Genomic DNA, 25,313 nt, shown 5'->3' with positions numbered 1-25,313 from the left:
TAGCAAGTCATTGCTGCTGCATAAGGAATAGAGTGAGGCAGTATGTGCTGTAGTCTACAAAGATACCACAAATTCCGTAAAGGTCCACAGACTCATTCCTTTAAAGGGTTTCAAATGGTTTGAGAGAAAGATCCAGAGGAAGATCTATACTGTAGCTATGAACGAGAGGTCTAAAATGGTGTGGTAAAGAACGGGATGATTTCAAATGAGAGGGGAACGAAGTGCTTTCTAATGAGGTAATAATACATGTTTTAGAATGGCAGAAGGAAGAAAGGTCCGACATGGGAAGAGATTAGATTCTATTCTAAGCTGAGAGAAAACCAGATGATAGATATCCAGCTCAGAAAAAATGTGATTATCTTTCAGTCTGAAATGATGGTACTTCCGAGCCAAAATGTCAGAAAGGTACGTAGTCAGTTAACCCCTTGGCTTACCTCGTCTCCGTCCTCAGAGTGCTGTGAGAGCGCGTCATGGTCCATGATACCAGCTTCGTCCTCCGTGGGCCCGTTGCCCACCCGCACCCCTCCGAATTTCTGTGTGCCCTGTTGGGTGAGTCCGGTTGATGAGGACACGCCTGTTTGCTCTAAAGATTGCTCTAGATTCTCTGCAGGGCATTCTTCCCTCTTCTGTGACTAGATACAAAAGCCACAAGATCTGTGTCTGGCTTAAAGCACGCCTTGGGGTGTTATGTTTGCGTTTGGCACTTAGGGGGGCACCCAACAAGCAGATCGGTATAAAAAAATATGTTAAATATATGTAAAATACATGTAAAAATGTTAATCATGTATGCAAAATACATGTAAAATATATGGAAAAAAAGACATGGAAAATATATGTCAAATATTTAAAATTATGGGGAATATTGTACAAATTGGAGACTTGTTAGGTGCCACTAATATGCCAAACAAGCAAAGCTAGCCTTGTGTTAATCAAATAACCAAATAAATATTTTTTACATGCAGCTAAAGTATTTCTAATCTCTTTGTAATCTTTTATCAAAATATAGCAAAGTAAATATACTTGTTTTACTTCACAGATTTTCCAAGGCATGCTTTAAGCATCATTGTATGGCAAAACACAACCAAGCACGACATTACAGAAATAAAACATACAGTCGATAGAAACGAAAGGCCACAAAAAAAGCGAAAGAAAACAACAGGTTCTCAAAAACAGGTAATCAACAAGAGTCGTAAAGGTTAAAGGTTAGATCTGATGAACATACCAGGTGCTTTTTCCACAGGTGCTGGCGCCGAAGCACCATAGTTTTCACTATCAGCATACAGGGAACACATGCAAGGGCAATCAGCACCAAAACAATCTGGATCCCCATCTATAGATCCAAAACAGAGAGAACGTTAACAGACAATATATTGGGGACATGGAGCCTTATCAGCGACATATGCTAACTCGCTCTCCGGAACCCTGGCTGCGCCCCAATAGCCTAAAATAGTGACCTCCTTTCCCGTTCCTTTGATTGCACTGGTCTGAGCGAGAGAGAGGGGGGGGGATAAAAGAGTTGAAAAGCTGAAAGGGTCGTAACAGGCACACCTCAAGGGTCTATCTTCTCATCTGTTAAGTTCTTTCTGATGGGAGCAGACAAAGGAAAGAAGACGAGGAAATGAAGTCACTTTTTGAGTCACTATTGAGATGCAGCCCCATATGCCACTGGGCAGCAAAGGAACCAGAGTAGTTAGGAGAGACCGAGGGATGGAGGGAGGGAGGGAAGGGTCCCCCGGTCACACCTGTCCCCGGTAGAGAGGCTTATTGGTGACGTCGCCGTAGTTGAAGAGACACATGTTGATGAAGGCAATGAGGAGGCTGGGCGCGTCCTTGGAGGTGAAAGCGTCGTAGGCCGTCCACTTGTAGAAGACCAGGATGATGAGGTAGCCGAACAGGCTGGCCATGAAGACAATCTCAGGGATGAAACCCAGGAAGATGTTCAGGGGCTTCTTGAAGTACCTGGCCCACAGTAAGAGAACAGAAGATATGAGAAGCGGAGAAGAGAATAACATTATTGACCATTACGTTTTCATGAATGGACCTTTGTCTTTGGCGCTCTGGTTTACAGGTCAAAGGTCAAAACGGACATACAGACACACACAGCATTAAACACAGAGGGGTACGTACAGGTGGTTGAACAGGCTGAGAGAGACGCCAAACATCATGTGGATCACTCCCAGGATCACAGACATCTTCATCTTGAAGGAGTTAAGGAAGGTCAACTTGTTGGTGGCAATGTTCCAGATCTGAAGATCACAAAGAAGAGGCGGAGATAAAGAGCTCTCATTGTAGAGATGACTCCCGGAAAGTGCAGATAGATAGACAGAGAGACAGACACAGAGAAACAGAGGGACGGACAATATAACAGTCAGACAGACAGACAGACTGGACAGACAGACTTACCGGGTCTATACCCAGTGGATAGGGGCCATTGAAGACACCTGGCACGGCTGGGTCCAACTGCAGCACCTTATTTTCATTGAGAGTTTCAAACCTAGATATATTATAGACAATTGAAGTGAACAATTTGCAGAGCGTTGCTATCATTGACATACAGTATACATAAAGGGTTTCTAGTATGCTTTGGAAAGTGCACCAATATTGGATTTTAAAAGCCTGGTATAATAAATGAAGTGCCCTGCAATATACCCCAGATGGAACATTCAATAAACCTGATTTTGTATATAAATAAATAAAGACTTGCTAAACTGCCAAAATTCAGCATTTTGACATGTCTCTCTGTACACTCACTGTGACTTCCCTGAAGATTTTAAACTCCGTTGGGGGTACTAAGCTAACATATGGAATTATTTTAAGATGGTCATACTATGGATCATTTAGCAATTTGATTTGGAATTTTAAGACCCCTTTAGGTATTACAAATGTATATTAATACATTATTTGATGGCCTCCCGAGTGGCGTCGCGGTCTAAAGCAGTGCTTCGCAGTGCTAGAGGAGTCACTACAGACCTGGGTTTGATCCCAAGACGTATCACAACCGGCTGTGATCGGGAGTCCCACAGGGCGAAGCACAATTGGCCCAGCGTCGTCCAGGTTAGGGGAGGGTTTGGCCGGGAGGGCTTTTCTTGGCTCATCGCGCTCTAGCGACTCCTTGTGGTGGGCCGGGCGCCTGCAGGCTGACCTCGTTGTCAGTTGAACAGTGTTTCCTCCGACACATTGGTGCGGCTGGCTTCCGGATTAAGGCGGGTGGGTATAAAGAAACGCGGTTTGGCGGGTCATGTTTCGGAGGACGCTTAACCTTCGCCTCCTGAGCCCGTTGAGGAGTTGCAGCAATGAGACAAGATCGAAATCGGGGAGAAAATTGGGGTAAAATACAACAACAACAAAAATATATGATACAATTTTGAACTTGGCCTTTAATACTACAGCGCCTAGAAATGCATTGAATTACACATTCATAAATGGCAAAAAAGACAGTTAAAATAAATAAATCATAAGGAATAAGGTTTTGAAGTGTCTATCCTATATCTAGGCGATATAAGAAAGCTCAGGGAATATTTTAGTTTTTTTGGACACATATTTAACCCCTTATTTTTGTTGCCACAAAACCACCTCCATACTTCCATTTGTTTGTATGGGTTACCGTCAGACGAGTCCCATGACACTTGTGGGGGTCATAGAGCAAAACGGAGCAATGTCTCCCCTTTCCATAGTGGGGTCATATTAGTTTGTATCTCAAACGGTTCCGACGCTACAGACAGAAGTTGGCACATCAGTGTTACCGACTTCAGACGAGTTTAAAATCCGCTCGTCATGACAGAATGTTAAAATTAGGTGAATTCAAATGTTTTCACCAAGTTATACTACACAAAAAGGACTCTTTTCGTGGAACGACCCTGCTACTACATTAACCGGTATGAAAGTTTGAGTAATGTTTTTGAACAATATGTTAAACAGCAATCAAGCTGTTGAAATCTCCAGTGGTGGGTGTATCTTTTTGTTGTTATCTAATGTCAAAGCTTGTTACCAAGAACTGCCTTCTCCCAATTGGCTGCCGCACAGTCGCGTGAGTGATTGGTTGGTTATTGGTGGATTTATAGGTTGGACAGTTGAGTGACGGATAACTTACGTCCAGTTGGCTCCCTTGGGGCTGAACATGGGCCGGACACTCCAACCGGAGCCAAACATGTTGAGGGATTTGGAAAAGCAATCGTTGTAGATGATACCGGTGTAGACAGAGAAGATTCCCATCAGCAGGATGATGTAGCGTCCAGCGAATACCATGTTGAACATCTGCCAGGGCAGGGAGAGTATGAACACACATTGGAGCACTGGCCTGGGTCATGTTCATTGGCACAGAAAGGAAAAAACGGACTGAAACAGAGAGGGACCACGTAGACCAGTCCAATAAGAAACACTCATTTTCGTTTCCCTTCGCAAAATGTTGGGAAATGTTTTCCGTTGCGTACCCTAATGAACACGACCCAGGCCTCACCGGGTAAAGAAGGTCTGCATACGTCATTGCCTGTACCAGCCATCATTCAACACTCAACTACATCAAACACTAAAACATTACTTAAATGCCCCAAGTTATGTAGCCTACTGTACAAGAGAGGGTAGTTTGCCAAATTAAATCTACAATACATTGGCCTAATTATCTCCTTCCTCCCAAAGTGTGCACTTGCTCACATCCCTTCACTGACTTTAAAGGAACTAAGTGGTATAAGAAACATGGTGGAAACTCCCTCTGGCCCCTTCCTCCCTCAATCCAATGCTTTTAGGTTTGTGAGAAGTAGTGAACGAGTGCACACTTCAGGAGAAAGGAGATATTAATCGGAAGCACACAACGTCATCGGCGCTCTTGGTGGGACGTACCTCGTTGTCAGTCTTCTGGGAGAGGATGCGGCTCTCTCGGATGACCAGGTAGAGAGCGGCGCAGGTCATCAGCACACCGTGACCCATGTCCCCGAACATGACCGCAAACAGGAAAGGGAAAGTGATGATGGTGTACGGTGCTGTAGGAAAGAGCACACAGTAAGACACATCGCAGTGGACAGTACAACACAATGGCATGGGGGAAAACAACAACAAGATACAGAGAAAGACGAGACAAAGCAACACAAGACACAAAACACACAGAGACATAACAGTTATGTAGACACAACAAAACAGACAGACAAAACAACACACAAAGACACAACAGCATACATAGACACAACAACAACAACACAGAGGCACACAGTGTAGACTTGTATGTCACCTGGGTTGATCTCCCGGTAATTTCCGATCCCGTAGGCATCCACGATGTTCTGGAATCCAGAGGTGAACTTATTGGTCTTGTTGAAGGTGGGCGGAGTCTGCTTGGTGGTCATCCTGTTGAGAATGGAGGGCACTGTGGAGCCACTCCTCTCCTGTAAAACACACCAAGCCAATGAGTCACCGCTACGGGGTAAAGTTTGCCCTAGGTGCAACTCTAGGATCAGCTTCCCCTCCCCCAATCCTAACCTTAATCATTAGTGAGGAAAATGCAAATCTGACCCAAGATCAGCATCTAGGGGAAACTTCACCCTACACCAGAATTACCTGACAAATGCCAATTAAACACAATTTTCATATTTTCAGATGACTCAGTGAGGAGGTAGCCACATCACTTAGACCAATGAGTAATGGGAGAAGGAACATACACCAGGTCAGTTCTGCAGACCAAAGACTGGGCAGAATCATTGTTGTATTTCACTACATGATAACATTACATCAACGTTTGCCTATTCCTGTCATTTCATTTAGCTTTAGATAAGAACAGTGCACAGAAAGAGTACGTTCCATAGACCTTCCAATGAAAATTGTGTGTGCAGTTGGTTTAGTTTGCCTGGCAAAACAGATTGCATAATGATATTCTGTATGTATTTGATATCTAGCAATATCATTTCTCCCTTAATTATGATTTCTGTCCAATTCCAAGTATTTCTATTCGACACAAATTCGATGGTGTTTATACAGAATGCAAAGTACTTCATACTATAGCGTCATCTTGTATTAAATTCCAAATTTTCAGCATCAAAACAACAGGAAGTGAGGTAATGAACTAAAGGGAGCTTCCTGCCTTGGAGCTCTAATCCTTCTGATTTGCAGACCCGACTCACCGTTCCTCGGCGCAGGGCGAACTGGATGGAGTCCAGGTCGGATACAGGGCACCACACCTCGGCGATCAGGCACTTCTGGGTGACGTCGATGTTGCACAGGTTCAGCGTGTGGTAAATGGCCTTCATCTTCCTCACCTTGATGAACCACACCCTCATGGTCTTGGCTGCAGCCTGGAGCACCCTCTGTCTGTGGTCCTCTGTCTGGTTCAGCACCTGCACGGGAGAAAATAGGGTTTTGTTAGCTCGCTGAGCTAAAGCCTAGGTATTATTTCGGGGGAGCTAACGCAAGTCTTCAGGTCGTTGGTGCAAACTAATGATTAAATTATGAAAAATGTCCATCTGGTTTTGGACCTGCACAGACAACAAGATGGTGTTAGCTAAGCCTAGGTAGTAGGTATTATCTCGGGGGAGCTAACGCAAGTCTTCAGGCCTCAGTTGGTTCAGACATACCCATACCCATTTTAGGTATGCGAAAATATTACGTTTTATAGTATATGACATTTCCAAAATAGAGTATGCTTAAATGTCAGGATGTTATACTCACTTCGGCTTTTCATCTAGTAGAATTCCCTGCACACTTTTGAGGAATAGAATCGTCTTTCCAGGCACATGTTTGACAACAGCTGATAGTCAGCTGATAATGAGATAAGGGGACACGCTGTAACCAAATGAACGAATAGTGGGTATCAATGCAATTGCACATTAGACGACGCATTCTTAGGAAGGGTGAGCCTAGTATGTTGATATTTGTTGCTTACTGTATTAATTTTGACTAAACAGTATGTCGTTTTAGTAAGTAGTAGGAAAAACAGATTTCGGGCACGGCCACTATGATTTTATTTATTTTAAAAAGCTTGCGCACGGTGACTCCACTGGAGGGCAGGCTTAGAGGAGGACAGAGGGAGTCTTCCCTTTCAAGCAGAACCGCATTCTTTTTTTTACAAGGATAGAGTTCAACACAATTATTGTTATACGAGGCGAAAGACCTCTACCGACTAGTACTGAGATACTGCACATGTGCACATCCCCACACCGAGAACATTGTGTGACTTAAACCAACAGTATCAAGGGACTGTAACACAAGCACACACATCCTGTCATGCTTTCTGGGACAATTTATGATTGCCATTGCATATTTGGTTGATTAGCTTGCAACACTGTCACATAACAAACACAAAAGCCCTGTGTAACTGTAACAAATGTCGTCGGGAGAAGGAGAAGAGGACCAAGGTGCAGCGTGGGAAGTGTTCATATTACTTTTAATAAAATACGAAACACTTGACAAAACGACAAACGAACAGTTCTGTAAGGTGACGACAAACACTAAACAGAAAATAACCACCCACAACCAAAGTGGGAAATCAGGCTACCTAAGTATGGTTCTCAATCAGAGACAACGATTGACAGCTGCCTCTGATTGGGAACCATACCAGGCCAAACACAATAGAAATAGAAAACATAGACATACAAACATAGAATGCCCACCCACATCACACCCTGACCAAACAAAAAATAGAAACATACAAAGCAATCTATGGTCAGGGCGTGACAGTAACAAGAATGATGTATTGGCAAATGCAAGCCTGAGAACAGAACAAGGGGTAACTGGGTAACTTCCTCACTGGCAACAGTGAAGGGTGGCGTTCCTACCTGAAAGATGTTGCATCGCATCAACCAATAGTTATTCGCCGTCACACCATCGACTGCATAGTCGGGCATCGTATTGCTATATCATATGATGTGGTTATTTGATATGCAGGCGTCTGCAACGTAGTCAGGCAGGAACAAACAATTTGGGACACAGCCATTGTATGGTTAGCTGTTCATGGGCCCTGATTGCATGGAATTCCAATCATACGATCATACAGTGCCTTCAGAAAGTATTCACACATTGACTTATTCCACATTTTGTTGTGTTACCTCCGGAATTCAAAATGGATTAAATAGATTATTTTTCTCACCCATCTAGACACAATACCCCATAACGACAAAGTGAAAACATGTTTTTCGAAATGTTAGTAAATTTTCTGCATATTATACTTTTAAAATTCTTCAAGCGCTGTCTAGTTGGTTGTTGATTGTTGCTAGACAGCCATTTTCCAGTCTTGCCATAGATTTTAAAGGAGATTTGAGTCAAAACTGTAACTAGGCCACTCAGAAACATTCAATGTCGTCTTGGTAAGCAATTCCAGTGTATATTTGGCCTTGTGTTTTAGGTTATTGTCCTGCTGAAAGGTCAATGTTGGAAAGCAGACTGAAACAGGTTTTCCTCTACTACACTATCTACCAAGTGAGTTTTCATCTATATTATTCTTGCCGTCTATTTACCACCACAAACCGATGCTGGCACTAAGACTGCACTCAACGAGATGTATAAGGCCATAAGCAAACAAGAAAATGCTCATGCAGAAGCGGCACTCCTAGTGGCCGGGGACTTTAATGCAGGCAAACTTAAATCCGTTTTACCTCATTTCTATCAGCATGTCACATGTGCAACCAGAGGAAAAAAACTCTAGGCCACCTTTACTCCACACACAGAGATGCATACAAAGCTCTCCCTCGCCCTCCATTTGGCAAATCTGACCATAATTCTATCCTCCCGATTCCTGCTTACAAGCAAAAACTAAAGCAGGAAGTACCAGTGACTTGCTCAATACGGAAGTGGTCAGATGACATGGATGCTATGCTACAGGACTGTTTTGCTAGCACTGACTGGAATATGTTCCGGGATTCATCCAATAGCATTGAAGAATATACCACCTCATCGGCTTCGTCAATAAGTGCGTTGACGTCGTCGTCCCAACAGTGACCGAACATACATATCCCAACCAGAAGCTATGGATTACAGGCAACATCCGCACTGAGCTAAAGGCTAGAACTGCCGCTTTCAAGGAGCGGGACACTAATCTGGACGCTTATAAGAAATCCCACTATGCACTCAGACGAACCACCAAATAGGCAAAGCATCAATACAGGACAAAGATTGAATCCCACTACACCGGCTCTAATGCTCAGGGCTTGCAAACTATTACGGACTACAAAGGAAAACCCAGCCGTGAGCTGTCCAGTGATGCGAGCCTACCAGACGAGCTAAATGCCTTTTATGCTCGCTTCGAGGCAAGCAACACTGAAGCATGCATGGACTGCACAGACGGATTACCAGGACGTGTACTCAGAGCATGCAGCGTGGTGCCAGGACAACAACCTCTCCTTCAATGTGAGCAAGACAAAGGAGCTGACATAGACTACAGGAAAAGGTGGGCCGAACAGGCCCCCATTAACATCGACAGGGCTGTAGTTGAGCAGGTCGAGAGTTTCAAGTTCCTTGGTGTCCACATCACCAACAAACTATCATGGTCCAAACACAGCAAGACAGTCGTGAAGAGTGCACGACAACACCTTTTACCCCTCAGGACACTGAAAAGATTTGGCATGGGTCTCCAGAACCTCAAAAAGTTATACAGCGGCACCATCGAGAGTATCCTGACCAGTTGCATCACCGCCTGGAATGGCAACTGCTCGGCATTCGACCGTAAAGTGCTACAAAAGGTAGTGCGTACGGCCCTGTACATCACTGGGACCAAGCTTCCTGCCATCCAGGACCTATATACTAGGTGGTGTCAGAGGAAGGCCCAAAAAATTGTCAAAGACTCCAGTCACCCAAGTCATAGACTGTTCTCTCTGCTACAGCACGGAAAGCGGTACCGGAGCGCCAAGTCTAGGTCCAAAAGGCTCCTTATCAGCTTCTACCCCCAAGCCATAAGGCTGCTGAATAATGAATCAAATGGCCACCTGGACCTCCTGGACTATCTACATTGACCGCCCCCTTCCTCCCATAAACAGCAGGGGTTCAAACTTTAGAACCGTGTTCCTACATTTGAATATGATTTTATCAAACAAAACTATGCTACATTTTATCTCTGGAACCCTCAGAATGACAAATCAAAGCAATATTACTGAATGTAAGTACATTATTTACCTTCAGAGGTGAATGTATCAAACCCGTTGCAGTGATAAAAGTTTTTGTTGTTGTGCACTCTCCTCAAACAATAGCATGGTAGCATTTTTTCACTGTAATAGCTACTGTAAATTGGACAGTGCAGTTAGATTAACAATAATTTAAGCTTTCTGCCCATATAAGACATGTCTACATGCTGGGAAATTTTCTTGTTACTTACAGCTTCATGCTAATCACATTAGCGCATGTTACCTCAACCGTCCTGGTGGAGGGACACCGATTCCGTAGAGGTCAAAAAAAAATGTCTCACGGGTAAAAAAAAAATATTGTGATTTTACTTTTGGGTCAAAGAAAACGGTAAAATCACCAACTAAAAATGAGTTGAATTTAGGAAATCTGTTCCCAAATAATCCCACGAATAAAATAATAGATATGTAATCGTGTCTCAATGTAAATAAGGTAGGAAATGATTGTTATGTTGCGAACCTCAACCATCAGCTCAGCCAAAAATAGTCCCCCTGCTGAATCTAGTTGCCTACCACTGGGTACGGTGTCCATATTAGGATACATGTAGCATCAAATTACCAAAACTCCCTCTAGTGGCCTCATGGGTGGAATGGTATTAATAAGCCTCATCATTGTTTCTATGTCAAACTATTTTGTTATATTTCAGTCTTTTGTGATGTACATAAAGTGTAATATTGGGAACAAAAACCCAACATGGAATACATTTTCAACTCTATATCTGACATGGTACAGGTGTCTTTGTTTTTTTAAGCCCATAACCATGTGTGTGAGGTGTATACCTTTGTTTCAAAGTAGATTTGTTTGACAACCAAAAAACACTGTGTCCCTGATTTTGCCCACTGCAGTAAACGGTTAAGTGACACTATTTTACTGTGTTCATTGTCTTGCATACCATCTGGAGGTCGTCAATACGGGTGTTGACCCCAGCAGCCATCTCCTTCCTTTCCTGGGGAGTCTCGGGGCAGGGGTAGAGGGAGGCCCGGAACCTGGAACACACAACCAACAGTTCGCATACTGACTTACAATTATACTGTAGGTAACCATAGAATTAGAATTACTAGAAAACAGACATTCCCATTTAAATCAATGTTCCGTGATCAAATATGAAACGTCACAACTGATAAACTCGGGTATCATCGCTCTGGTCCAAATTTCCCGACTTTAAGGCGTTGTTCTAGTGTTTTTTTCTGTCTCGGGAACTCATATATCTACATTTCTGACAGCACTCAAATGCTAAATTAATGGACGAACTGGGTACTGACTAGTGGTAGTAACGTACCCCTCACATATCTTCTTGACTCTGTTCTTCAGCTGATCGCCTTGGAAAAAGATGATGAAGACTGACTTGTGGACTTGGTCGCCCTGTAAGAGAGAAAGAGTCAATCATCTCACCAATCAAGCAGTGACTGTCGTTGGAACAAATTATTGAACCTCACAGATTTCCATTTTTTTTTGCCCTGGCTCATTGGGTGTTAGTTTGCACAAACTTGGGTGTGTATATGTTTCTGTATTTTTCATCTTTATTGGTGTGTCAAAGAAAAATAATTTTACCAACTTTTTATACTTAATAATATTTTTCCTGTTAGGTGCTCAGATCACAGACAGGTGTGTATACATAACATAAAAAAATACATACACAAAGAATCGAAAGACAGTAGATAATAAGAACAAACATACAAGACAAAACACATAATATGAAGTAAGATTTAAAAAAAAATGTTTTTGACAGACCGTGGCGGGGTCCTCCAGGGGGTCCTCGATTTCTGCCTGACGTAAAAAGACGTTGCCGCGGCACACTCTCCACAGCATCCTCTCAAAGGTAGGGATCCTCTCCCGGCTGATCACCCCAGCAACAAACCTGCTCGGGCAGGATTAAAATATTTCAGGGTCTGGCCAATCAAATGCACTGTACATGATCCCTCTGGGTTGTCGTGACATTTTTCCTGACATAGCCTGGTCCCAGATCTGTTTGTCCTTTTGGCATAACAACAACCATATGAGTTGTTACAGAACAAACTGATCTGGGACCAGCCTAATAGCATTCAACCCCATTAACTCCAGTACGTCTACGGCTAATAGACACAATAGGCGCTAATGGGAACAGTGCAAAACAAATGTGTTGACGGGTGGATGAGCCCAACTTGTTTGCTGTTCTGTCACTGTGACTATAGGTCATAATGTGTCAATTTTCCTGCTTTGTTGGTGTGGCAGCTTCATATGCTGCCATTGACCTACTGACACGCACGCACACTTACTTGCTTATGGTAGTCCATCGTATCTGATGATGACTTCCCCTTCTGAGTTAACAGTGAATTCTTTGGTGACAGTAGAGTCCAATCCGAGATCCACAAACTTTATTGTAGGTGGGGCATATGCAGTCTGTGTTGGCGGGGGCAGGCATGGTTGTATGTCTCCTGAGCTGTTTTTGCTGTCTCTTTGTGCTCCTCTCCTCCCACCTCTGTACACCGCTCTGGCAGAGCTGCCGCAAGGTGGAACGGTCGGCAGCAGCATCCTCTAGGTCCTCTAGGACCAGCAACGTTTTTAGCTGGTCCTTGTAGCGCTTCTTCTGCCCCAATATAGACCGCAGGCCAAGATGTAGCTGGCCATACAGCATCTTCCGCAGCATGCGATCCTGAGACATTCTCATGACATTCCCAAGCCTCCATACTCTTGCAGTTGGTCTTTGCAACTATATTTCTGTATGGGGCACACGGTTGCGCAAGGTGATTCCCAGGATGCGCGGCAGGCATCTTATGCGGAATCGCTCAAGCTGCTTGTTGTGGCGATTAAGTGACCCAGGCTTCACAGCTGTAAAGAAGTGTGGTGATGCAGACGGCTTGATAAACGGCGTCTTCGGTGTGGAAATGGAGATCCCTGTTTTGGAAGACCCTGCGTCTGAGTTTTCCGAAGGCAGCTGATGCTTGCTTGATCCTAATTAGAATTTTGAGGTCGTTGCTGAAGTCCTCAGAGAGGATGCTGCCCAGCTATTTGAAGGGCGGGACTATTGCCAGTGATTTGTGTTCAATGGTGAAGACAGGCATGGTGGGTGGAGGGCTGGATCTCCATTGGCAGACCACCTCTGTCTTGGTGGTGTTGAAAGACAGTACCATCCTGCTATAGACCCTCACAGCCGCTACGAGGACGGACTGGAGGTCTTCCGGAGTGTGGGCCACAAGAGCACAGTGATCGGGATACTGCAGCTCAAGAACCTACTCCGTCAAATCTTTGGTGGATGCTTGGAGCGTCCTGATGTTGAATAGGTTTCCATCCAGCCTGAAGTCCACCAAAACGCTGCTGCTGTCCTCAAGCTCCATGTGGAGAAGCTGTGTGACACATAGGAGGAAGATGTTAAAGAGTACTGGTGCCAGCACACACCCCTGCCTCACACCGATGCTTACTCCAAAGGGCACGGACTCCTGCTCTCCTATGGCCACCCGAGCCATCATCTCTTCAAGGAACTGGCAAAGGATGTTGACAAATTTGTCTGGACAGACACATTTGAGTAGAATGTCCCATAGTAGTTCCCTGCTCACAATGTTGAAGGCCTTAGAGAGGTCGACAAAGGCCATGGTTCTGATGTTGTTCACGGCACTTCTCCTAGAGTTGCCGTACCGTGAATATCATGTCAACCGTACTCCTGTTCTTTCTGAAGTCGCATTGTGACTCTGGCATGTTGTTCGCCAGCTTGTGTAATGTCACCTTTGCGGCAACAGCCAGAAGGGATATCCCCCGGCTGTTGCCGCAGATGGACTTGTCACCCTTGTTCTTATAGATGGTGACAATGTTTTCATCCCGCTGCTGTTGGCGGACGATCTCTTAAGTAGCTCTGCCGGGATGCTGTCAGCACCAGGAGTCTTGTTGTTCTTGAGGAAACGGATAGCTGATAACAACTCTTGGAAGGTTGGCAAATGATTGAGGTCTTGAATGGGTGGACGGACAGGCAGTTCTTCCAGGATGGAGTGGTCTGTAGGAGAGTGCTGATTGAGTAGTGCTTCAAAGTGGTCAGCCCACCTCATCAGTATCTAGTTTTGGTCCTTCATGAGTCAGACCATCAGCTGTGTTCATGGGGTTGATGTAGCGACTTCTCGGGCCATAGATAGCTTTAGTTGAGTTGTAGAAATTGTGCATGTAATTTTTATCTGCATAAATTTGGATTTCCTGTGCCTTATTCGTCCACCATTCATTCTACAGAGTACGCAAGGTTGTTTGCACTTCATTGCGCGATGCATGCCATTACTTGCGAAGGGTAGCAGATGTGAGGCTGTTGAGAGTAGCCCTGTGCGCTTTGTGCATATTGTCCAGTAAGGTTGTGATGGTGTCAGAATTCTCATCGAACCAATCCTGATGTTTCCTACCTTTGTAGCCAATGGAGTGGACTGCTGCCTGATAGAACACTGAGCTAATAGATGCCCACTTCTTGTCCATGGGGTCCTCTGCGTTCAGAAGAGGCTCAGTCTCTCTCATGCCTTTCAGCGAGAGAGCGGCGGAACTCGACCCTTACTGCTGCTTTCTCAAGCCGGATATAGTGCAGACGCCTCTTACTGGACTTCTGCAGGCGTTGGGGGGGAGTATTCTCACTTGGAGTTTAGCCAGTATCATATGGGGATCTGTCCAGCATTCTGCACCCCTCATGGCACGTGTCAGCAGGACGTCATTAGTGTCACAACGCCTCACTATGACATAGTCACCAGGTGCCAGTGTTTGGAGCGTGGGTGCATCCATGATGTTTTATATTTGTTCTTCTGCTGGAACAAGGTGTTAGTGACAATGAGATCATGCTCGGCACATAGAGTTAGCAGTATCATGCCGTTCTCATTGACCTGGCCAACACATTGCCTACCCACCACTCCGCTCCATATCCTGTTTTTCTGTCCCACCCTAGCGTTGAAGTCACCCAGCATAAACATCTTGTCATTCCTGGGCATGCGGTGAAAGGCCTTATCTAGTGACTGGTAGAAGCAGTCCTTTGCCTCATTTTCAGATGGTAACGTTGGTGCCTATGCACTGAGAAGAGTAGCATAACGCATCTTGGCTAAGGGGATATGGAGAGACATGAGTCTTTCACTTATGCCGACAGGTGTTTCGGTGAGGCTGGGTAGAAGGCTGTTCTTAATTGCCAGTCCCACACCGTGCTGATGTTGTCCACCCGGAGGGTAACCTTTCCAGAAGAAGGTGTAGCCTTCTCCCTCCTCTTTCAGGGAACCTTCATCCAGGAACCTGGTCTCACTCAGGGCAGCAATGTCAATGTCATAGCGCCTTAGTTCTGCAGCAATCAAAGCTGTTCTCCGATGGGGTCTATTGCTATTATCCTCAGTGTCCAAAAGAGTTCTGATGTTCCATGTGACATTATCAAGCATGGATCAATGCCTGGCTCAAAGTTAATTGAAATCAGTCCCTATTAAGAGGCCAGTAGTTTTTTTATACACCATCCACTACCATCTTTCATTTAAATTGCCTGTATATGCCTATAGGCCAAAAAGAGGTGACTTGGACATCTATGAGTTAAATGATCCCCACGACAGCTAGAATATATTTTTCCTTGGGCTACAAAATAATATTACAGCATGCAATGGTGTGTGTATTGTACAGCTGATTGCATTCAATGTACAGCTCAAGTGCCCTATAGGGCGTACTCTAATGTATTGTATGTTGAAAGTACATCTCCTAGAACACCAGTGTTTCCCCTACCATTGTTCAAGCAGGGCGAGCCACCTAACTCTGTTAGACCCAAGCCTAACAAACGTTGTTTTCTATGGATTTCAATTGACAATTTCAGTGCCCGAGGGCTTGGAAGTTTCTTTGGGAAAACTGCTGTACGGTGCGTGTGTGTGATTGTGTGTGTGTGTGTCTCACCCCAGTCGGAGCGGTGCTCCCCGGCCCCCCTCGTTACCCTCCATTAGGGCTGACGATTCTTCCATCAGGGCTGGGTCCTCCATCTGTGGAACGTAAGGAAGATGATTATGGTGATGATGATGGAGATAGGAGGAAGATGCAATTTAGTCTGGCTTCACAAACCAGCAACCACATTGTTAAGATACACTATATATACAAAAGTATGTGGACATCTCTTCAAATTAGTGGATTCGGCTATTTCAGCCACACCCGTTGCTGACAGGTGTATAAAATCAAGCACACAGTCATGACATCTCCATAGACAAATATTGGCAGTAGAATGGCCTTATTGAAGAGCTCAGTGACTTTCAATGTGGCGCTGTCATAGGATGCCACCTTTCCAACAAGTCAATTCGACAAATGTCTGCCCTGTTAGAGCTGCCCCAGTCAACTGTAAGTGCTGTTATTGTGAAGTGGAAACATCTAGGAGCAACAACAGCTCAGCCACGAATTGGTAGGCAATACATGCTCAACACATGAACGGGACCGCAGAGTGCTGAAGTGGGTAAAAATCGTCTGTCCTCGGTTGCAACACTCACTACCGAGTTCCAAACTACCTCTGGAAGCAACGTCAGCACTTAACTGTTCATCGGGAGCTTTATGAAATAGGTTTCCATGGCCGAGCAGCCGCACACAAGCCTAAGATCACCATGCACAATGCCAAGCGTCGGCTGGAGTCGTGTAAAGCGCGCCACCATTGGACTCTGGAGCAGTGGAAACGAGTTCTCTGAAGGGATGAATCACGCTTCACCATCTGACATTCTGACAGATGAATCTTGGTTTGGCGGATGCCAGTAGAACACTACCTGCCAAATGCATAGTGCCAACTGTAAAGTTTGGTGGAGGATAAATAATAGTCTGGGGCTGTTTTTCATGGTTCGGGCTAGGCCCCTTAGTTCCTGTAAAGGGAAATCTTAACGCTACAGCATACAATTACATTCTAGACGATTCTATGCTTCCAACTTTGTGGCAACAGTTTGGGGAAGGCCCTTTCCTGTTTCAGCATGACAATTCCCCCGTGCACAAAGCGAGGTCCATAAAGAAAAGGTTTGTTGATATCGGTGTGGAAGAACTTGACTGGCCTGCACCGAGCCCTGACCTCAACCCCTTCGAACACCTTTGGGATGAATTGGAACGCCGTCTGCGAGCCTTGCCTAATTGGCCAACATCAGTGCCCGACCTCACTAATGCTCTTGTAGCTAAATGGAAGCAAGTCCCCGCAGCAATGTTCTAACATCTAGTTGAATGCCTTCCCAGAAGAGTGGAGGCTGTTATAGCAGCAAAGGGGGGACCAACTTCATATTAATTCCCATGATTTTGGAATGAGATGTTCGATGAGCAGGTGTCCACATACTTTTGGTCATGTAGTGTAGCTAGTAATTACTACTTTGAGAATAACCCTACTACGAATTAGGTCAAATTTTCTCATTTCCAGAATTGACTGAATTGAATTGACCCCAACCCTGGTGTCTGTGGAGGTAGGGGTCCATTTGGGATTGAGCAAAACAGAGGTTGCGTTCCAGGTGAACTTCATTGCAGACGTTGCATTGCATCAATCAATGGTTGTGTGCCATGTCATTGACTGAGCAGTCGGTCATCAAATTGCTATATCATATGATGTGGGAAACTGATATGTTAAAAACCTATCCAGGCATTGTGAGATCTGGCATGCATCTGCAATGTAGTCCGCCTGGAACGTGCACAAAATATTGGAGTGGAGGTACTCGCTGACCTCATCAAAGAACTGCTGGGTACGTCGCAGGATGTGCTTGAGCTCAGTCAGCTCCAGGAAGTTCTTCTTCAGGGCTTCCTGGTTGGTGTTGATCTCCTTCAGCTCGTTCTCCAGCTTCTCAAACGTGGCCTGTCAATCAAACAGAGACAACCAATGAGATTGGTCTTTAGATGGGATGGGGTGTGATTCGAAAATGGTAGAAGGGGTCATAGAAATAGAATCACTAGAACGGACATAGCCTTTACTTCCTGCTTTACTCCCATTGGTACACTTTTAAAATGGCTGCCGGTACACCCATTACAGACCCATTGATTTGAATGAGGATACCCATTTTATTTCTATGGAAGGGATAGTCTATTCAGCTCCATAACAAGCAGTCATGGGCCCTAACATGAGTCCTACCTATATCCTATAACCATGTCCAATGTCCAGTAAAGTGTCATCATGGGTATTGGCTAGAGCAGGTGAACTGCTGCACAGTTCCACTTCACTGTCAGATAGGCCCTTACATAAAAAACACATGATTTCACATGTGGAAAATCACGTTTTCACGTTGCTTTAAATGTTGCCACCTGTTATTACATTAACTTCACATAAGACGTTTTGGAACACGTCACATGTGATCACGTGAAGGTCATGTGGTTTTTCCGTAAATGGAGTAGTAGTGTAAGGCAAAAAAAGATGATTAAATGATCTGTGAAATTGTGTTGTGCTAAATTTGGGTTGATGTCAATGACATTCATAATTTCCTATTACTGACGTACAGGATTAAACAGGGATAGATACCTCCAGGTCAATCATATCCCTAGGGAAGGGGACTTCGGGGTTCTCTCCTGTATCCACAGTTGGGATGTTGGCTTTTTTAATCTCCTTCTCGACAAACCCTGGAAAGCAAAACACCAGGTAATATTCAATACATGTGCGAGTTTCTACCCTGGTTGCCAGTCTCTTTCTGATCTCTTGCCAACTCCTTATGGAATTGTCATGCCAAATTGCTTGACAATGGCAATGTATGTAATAGGCAGAAGCACAAACAGATCTGAGACCAAGCCATTGAGTTTCTGCATTGTGGGAGAAATAGACATCTGTGTGCCATTCTGTGAGTGGTATTCTTAGCAATACTATATCAAAATGTACAGTGAATTCGGAAAGTATTCAGACCCCTTGACTTTATCCACATTTTGTTACGTTACAGACTTATTCTAAAATTGCTAAAAGTATATTTTTCCCTCGTCAATCTACACACAATACCCCAGCACGACAAAGCGAAAACAGGTTTAAAGTCTCTGTTCACCGGACGTGCTACATGTCCCAGACCTGCTGTTTTCAACTCTCTAGAGACAGCAGGAGCGGTAGAGATACTCTAAATGATCGGCTATGAAAAGCCAACTGACATTTACTCCTGAGGTGCTGACCTGTTGCACCCTCGACAACCACTGTGATTATTTTTATTTGACCCTGCTGGTCATCTATGAACATTTGAACATCTTGGCCATGTTCTGTTACAATCTCCATCCGGCACAGCCAGAAGAGGACTGGCCACCCCTCATAGGACTGGCCACCTATCCCCGTTCCTCTCTAGGTTTCTTCCTAGGTTCTGGCCTTTCTAGGGAGTTTTTCCTAGCCACTGTGCTTCTACACCTGCATTGCTTGCTGTTTGGGGTTTTAGGCTGGGTTTCTGTACAGCACTTTGTGACATCAGCTGATGTAAGAAGGGCTTTATAAATAAATTTGATTGATTGATTAAGAAATGTTTGCACATTTATAAAAAAACAAAAAAACAAAAAAAAAATATTTACATAAGTATTCAGACCCTTTGCTATAAGACTTGAAATTGAGCTCAGGTGCATCCTATTTCTATTGATCATCCTTGAGATGTTTCTCCAACCTGATTGGAGTGCACGTGGTAAATTCAATTGATTGGACATGATTTGGAAAGGCACACACCTGTTTATATAAAGTCCCACAGCTGACAGTGCATGTCAGAGCAAAACCAAGCCTTGAGGTTGAATGAATTGTCCGTAGAGCACTGAGACAGGATTGTGTCGAGGCACAGATATGGGGAAGGGTACCAAAAAATGTCTGACGGTCACTCTGACAGACCTACAGAGTTCCTCTGTGGAGATGGGAGAACCTTCCAGAAGGACAACCATCTCTGCAGCACTCCACCAATCAGGCCTTTATGGTAGAGTGGCCAGACGGAAGCCACTCCTCAGTAAAAGGCACATGACAGCCCACTTGTAGTTTGCCAAAAGGCAAGGACTCTCAAACCATGATAAACAAGATTCTCTGGTCTGATAAAACCAAGATTGAACTCTTTGACCTGAATGCCAAGCATCACATCTGGAGGAAACCAGGCACCATTCCTACGGTGAAGCATGATGGTGGCAGCATCATGCTGTGGGGATGTTTTTCAGCGGAGGGACTGGGAGACTAGTCAGGATCGTGGGAAAAATTAACGAAGCAAAGTACCTTCCAACAGGATAACGACCCTAAGCACACAGCCAAGATAAGGCAGGAGTGGCTTCGGAACAAGTCTCTGAATGTCCTTGAGTGGCCCAGCCAGAGGCCGGACTTAAACCAGATCAAACATCTCTGGAGAGACCTGAAAATAGCTGTGCAGCGACGCTCCCCATCCAACCCAACAGAGATTGAGAGGATTTGCAGAGAAGAATGGGAGAAACTCCCCAAATACAGGTGTGCCAATGTAAGGTTCTTTATTTATTTTCTTAAGTCAACCTTGTTTTCTGTTTCGTTGTGTTCTTGAACGTAGCCCTGTTTCTTTGTGTTTTTGAACGTAGCCCTGTCTTTCATTTTTTGTTCATTGATTTCACCTGTGTTAGTTACTCACCTCCTGTGTTAGTTACTCACCTGGTCTCATCAGCTCCTTATTTAGTTCAGTTCATTCTGTTTGTGCCTTTGAGAGGTATTGTTCGTTTTGACTCTACTAAGCCTATTCCTAGCTCGTTTGTGAGAACCAGCTATAGCCTTCAGTCCTAGTTTTGATTCACCTGCCTGTTTGCTTACCTGTGTATAACCATTGCCTGCCTGTGACCACAATTCCTGCCTTCTGCGAAGGTGAAATAAACATCTCTGTGTGTGAATCTACACCTTTTTCTCCCTGAGTATTCATTACAGCCAAGCTTGTAGAGTCATACCCAAGAAGACTCGAGGCTGTAATCACTGCCAAAGGTGCTTCAACAAAGTACTGAGTAAAGGGTCAGAATACTTATGTAAAATTAATATTTCCGTTTAGATTTTTTTTATAAATGTGCATTTTTCCTCTAAAAAAACGTTTTTTTCTTTATCATTATGGGGTATTGTGTGTACAGTCGTGGCCAAAAGTTTTGAGAATGACACAAATATTAATTTTCACAAAGTCTGCTGCCTCAGTTTGTATGATGGCAATTTGCATATACTCCAGAATGTTATGAAGAGTGATCAGATGAATTGCAATTAATTGCAAAGTCCCTCTTTGCCATGCAAATAAACTGAATCCCCAAAAAACATTTACACTGCATTTCAGCCCTGCCACAAAAGGACCAGCTGACATCATGTCAGTGATTCTCTCGTTAACACAGGTGTGAGTGTTGACGAGGACAAGGCTGGAGATCACTCTGTCATGCTGATTGAGTTCGAATAACAGACTGGACGCTTCAAAAGGAGGGTGGTGCTTGGAATCCTTGTTCTTCCTCTGTCAACCATGGTTACCTGCAAGGAAACACGTGCCGTCATCATTGCTTTGCACAAAAAGGGCTTCACAGGCAAGGATATTGCTGCCAGTAAGATTGCACCTAAATCAACCATTTATCGGATCATCAAGAACTTCAAGGAGAGTGGTTCAATTGTTGTGAAGAAGGGTTCAAGGCGCCCAAGAAAGTCCAGCAAGCACCAGGACCGTCTCCTAAAGTTGATTCAGCTGCGGGATCAGGGAACAACCAGTACAGAGCTTGCTCAGGAATGGCAGCAGGCAGGTGTGAGTGCATTTGCACGCGCAGTGAGGCGAAGACTTTTGGAGGATGGCCTGGTGTCAAGAAGGGCAGCAAAGAAGCCACTTCTCTCCAGGAAAAACATCCGGGACAGACTGATATTATGCAAAAGGTACAGGGATTGGACTGCTGAGGACTGGGGTAAAGTCATTTTCTCTGATGAATCCCCTTTCCGATTGTTTGGGGCATCCAGAAAGAAGCTTGTCCAGAGAAGACAAGGGGAGCGCTACCATCAGTCCTGTGTCATGCCAACAGTAAAGCATCCTGAGACCATTCATGTGTGGGGTTGCTTCTCAGCCAAGGGAGTGGGCTCACTCACAATTTTGCCTAAGAACACAGCTATGAATAAAGAATGATACCAACACATCCCCCGAGAGCAACTTTTCCCAACCATCCAGGAACAGTTTGGTGATGAACAATGCCTTTTCCAGCATGATGGAGCACCTTGCCATAAGGCAAAAGTGATAACTAAGTGGCTCGGGGAACAAAATATTGATATTTTAGGTCCATGGCCAGGAAACACCCCAGACCTTGATCCTATTGAGAACTTGTGGTCAATCCTCAAGAGGCGGGTGGACAAACAAAAACTCCCAAATTCTGACAAACTCCAAGCATTGATTATGCAAGAATAGGCTGCCATCAGTCAGGATGTGGCCCAGAAGTTAATTGACAGCATGCCAGGGCGGATTGCAGAGGTCTTGAAAAAGAAGGGTCAACACTGCAAATATTGACTCTTTGCATCAACTTCATGTAATTGACAATAAAAGCCTTTGACACTTACGAAATGCTTGTAATTATACTTCAGTATTCCATAGTAACATCTGACAAAAATATCCAAAGACACTGAAGCAGCAAACTTTGTGGAAATTAATATTTGTGTCATTCTCAAAACTTTTGGCCACGACTGTAGATTGATGCGAGAAAAAAACGATTCAATCCAAGGCTGTAATGTAACAAAATGTGGAAAAAGTCAAGGGGTCTGAATACTTTCCGAATGCACTGTATATGTAAGATTTTTGGTCTTGATGGGACTTTGTGTAGAGAAAAAAAAATCTTACATAGAAGTACAGTGTCCAAACATATACTTAATGTGGTATTATATGAACTGTCCCTGCTATGTTTTGCCCAAGCTGTCCATTCTGTTACCCACCTAGAAATAGGGAGGACCACAATGGAAATGTCTTTATTGTGTAACACTTACTGTGTTCTTAATTCTAAAAAACATTGGATGTATTGTTGGCTCACTTGGCTGACATATCTCTATACGTATAATAAATATGTCAAATAAAATGTATTCATTTATTCATTCAACATATTGTGAAATCACTCACTTAGTTTCCTGTCCATCTCCTCACACCTCCTCACTTCATTCACAAACTTCCTCTGGAACACATTCACGTCTGGATTGAGCTAAAAAATTCAAACAGAAACAGGTGTCAAAGTTGCCCTTCTTGGCCAGGTCTACCTTGGGAAAGAGGCATTCTGACCTCAATCGGACTTCCTGTTTAATTAAATAAAGGTGAAATATTTGTTTTTATATAGATAGATGACTGGTATGTTACTTACATCGCGGAACTGAACCATTCCCAGTTCTCCCAGCTCGCTGACACAGCAATAGGCTGCCTCAGACTGGAGGAAGAGCTGGGCAAGCGTCATCTCCTCGCTCCTGAACAGTTCCCCCATGGTGACCACCTGACACACTCACCCCTTTAAGGTAAAAAAAAATACCCCTGTTGGCAAAATGAAGGGCAAAATGACTAGGACAGACGGGTGGACGGATAGATAGTTAGCCTGAACAAAGTTGGGTTGGTGTGTCTCTAGCTTGAACAGTTCAAGAACAGTAGGTCTAGCATTTGGACTACCATTCAAAAGTTTGGGGTCACTTAGAAATGTCCTTGTTTTTGAAAGAAAATCTTTTTTTTTACCATTAAAATATCATCAAATTGGTCAGAAGTACAGTGTCCAAACGTTTGACTGGTACTGTATGTCATTCTTCTAATTCTATGGCTTCCTTTTTCTTTCCAGATGTGAAAGGACTGTCATCATGATCAGTCAACACGGATATGAGGATTAACTGTCCGTGTCCAATGGAATGCTATCATAAACATATATCCGCTGCCCAGGTAGTCAACCCGAACATAATTCATATAGGTTAGGTATGTTCTAATACATTTCTAAAATATTCTAAATAACATAAAGCATATTACGTTCAATCGTTAAAATATCAAATATTCTATCAATTTCAGAAAGAGATGTCGTTTTCTCTGCCGCACTGTCCTTCATCTCAAGGACGCCATTATGATGCTGCAGCTGTAGGCTAGTCTATTGAGCATCTTTCATAATATGATGAAGGCAACGGGGAACACGGGGAATAATCATAGGAATATTATTGATGAATTTATATACGTCTTTCTAACAATTATGTAGGCGAATTGAAAATTATGAGGACACATGTCTAAAATATTGCTTGAAATGACCAGCTATAGCCATATTTCAACCAAAATGACGACGAAATAAATAGATAGCACCTCTGTTTGATGGTCACTGAAATAAACATTTGAGTATTATGAATAGATAATGAATTTCGTTTTTATCACAAACGGTTATATTTTGACCGAAGGTCTATGGTTATTAGGCCTACGGCCTAATGCAAATACAGAATGATTCTAACATCGTCGATTAATGGTCGACTGACATTATTTGCAATTTCTTCCATTTGATTAGGGATGACATAGAGTACAGTAGGTCTATCACTATTATTTTAAACAACACCTAATAGCTTATGGCAGAACCAAGCCGCATCGAATCATCAGCTGAAGTGCATGGACCAGAGAGGAAATGTTCTCAAGGTGAGGACTCGCGCAAGATGACAAGCACGTTCAAATTCACCATAAAAAAATGCATTTCTGTTTGACACCGTTCTGTTTGTAAAATTCACATTTACATATATAGATTTAATCAGTTATGAATTAGCTTACTTGTGATAAAATCCTTCAGAATTCCTCCAGGTCGAACGAAAGGCGCTCTTCTCACGAATCAATGTGACGTCACGCAAACCATCTGCTGGGGGATGGTCATGTGATGAGTTGGGATGCTGCAAGGCTGTGCGATTAGTGTGGCTTTCGACGTCAGCCACACGTTAGTTGAGCTATTACAATGGGTATTTATATTATGTAATGACGGTAGGCTATTGCCGCAACCATATATACAAATATCTATGGATGGACTAAATGCACTCTTTGATATCCATTTGATGTCATTAATTTGATGTCATTAATTAAAATCTGTCATTCAAATGGTAGCCAATACCATTTATTTAGAAATAAATGTAGATGACATATTTTGAAATTAATTTGAATGACTGATGAATGTCAAGCCGGTTGCGCTTTCAAGCCTCTATAGCCCCGCGGCTACACCCTCGGACCCCGAGACCATCCTTCCTACCAAATCAAATGTTATTGGTCACACACATGGTTAGCAGATGTTAATGCGAGTGTAGTGAAATGCTTGTGCTTTTACTTCCGACCGTACAGTAATATCTAACAAGTCATCTAACAATTTCACAACAACTACCTTATACACACAAGTGTACAGGAATGAGTAAGAATATG

At 43.8% G+C, this 25,313-nt stretch overlaps 1 protein-coding gene across 17 annotated transcripts in view; it reads right to left on the bottom strand.

Moving 5' to 3' along the window:
- Window positions 1-23,385, bottom strand: part of LOC120046305 (V-type proton ATPase 116 kDa subunit a1-like) — a 35,549-nt gene extending 12,164 nt beyond the window's left edge. For 4 of the 17 annotated variants that reach the window (XM_038991397.1, XM_038991406.1, XM_038991398.1 and 1 more), the window contains exons 1-17: window positions 23,269-23,385; window positions 23,034-23,112; window positions 18,500-18,597; window positions 17,714-17,842; window positions 15,943-16,025; window positions 11,821-11,947; window positions 11,369-11,451; window positions 10,982-11,075; window positions 6,105-6,317; window positions 5,222-5,372; window positions 4,837-4,976; window positions 4,091-4,254; window positions 2,404-2,494; window positions 2,128-2,246; window positions 1,743-1,959; window positions 1,223-1,330; window positions 435-542 (exon numbers count right to left, since the gene is read on the bottom strand). In XM_038991397.1, the coding sequence (XP_038847325.1) occupies window positions 435-542; window positions 1,223-1,330; window positions 1,743-1,959; window positions 2,128-2,246; window positions 2,404-2,494; window positions 4,091-4,254; window positions 4,837-4,976; window positions 5,222-5,372; window positions 6,105-6,317; window positions 10,982-11,075; window positions 11,369-11,451; window positions 11,821-11,947; window positions 15,943-16,025; window positions 17,714-17,842; window positions 18,500-18,597; window positions 23,034-23,112; window positions 23,269-23,385 (2,121 nt within the window). Of the gene's footprint in view, window positions 1-434; window positions 633-1,222; window positions 1,331-1,742; window positions 1,960-2,127; window positions 2,247-2,403; window positions 2,495-4,090; window positions 4,255-4,836; window positions 4,977-5,221; window positions 5,373-6,104; window positions 6,318-10,981; window positions 11,076-11,368; window positions 11,452-11,820; window positions 11,948-15,942; window positions 16,037-17,713; window positions 17,843-18,489; window positions 18,598-23,033; window positions 23,113-23,268 lie in introns of all 17 variants that reach the window. The other 13 variants (XM_038991399.1, XM_038991400.1, XM_038991412.1 and 10 more) reach the window with 7 other exon arrangements.
- Between the last annotated feature and the right edge of the window lie 1,928 nt (window positions 23,386-25,313).

This window comes from Salvelinus namaycush, chromosome 4 (assembly GCF_016432855.1).
Source record: "Salvelinus namaycush isolate Seneca chromosome 4, SaNama_1.0, whole genome shotgun sequence".
Lineage (NCBI taxonomy): Eukaryota > Metazoa > Chordata > Actinopteri > Salmoniformes > Salmonidae > Salvelinus > Salvelinus namaycush.
This window is presented reverse-complemented; position numbering and strand designations above follow the sequence as displayed.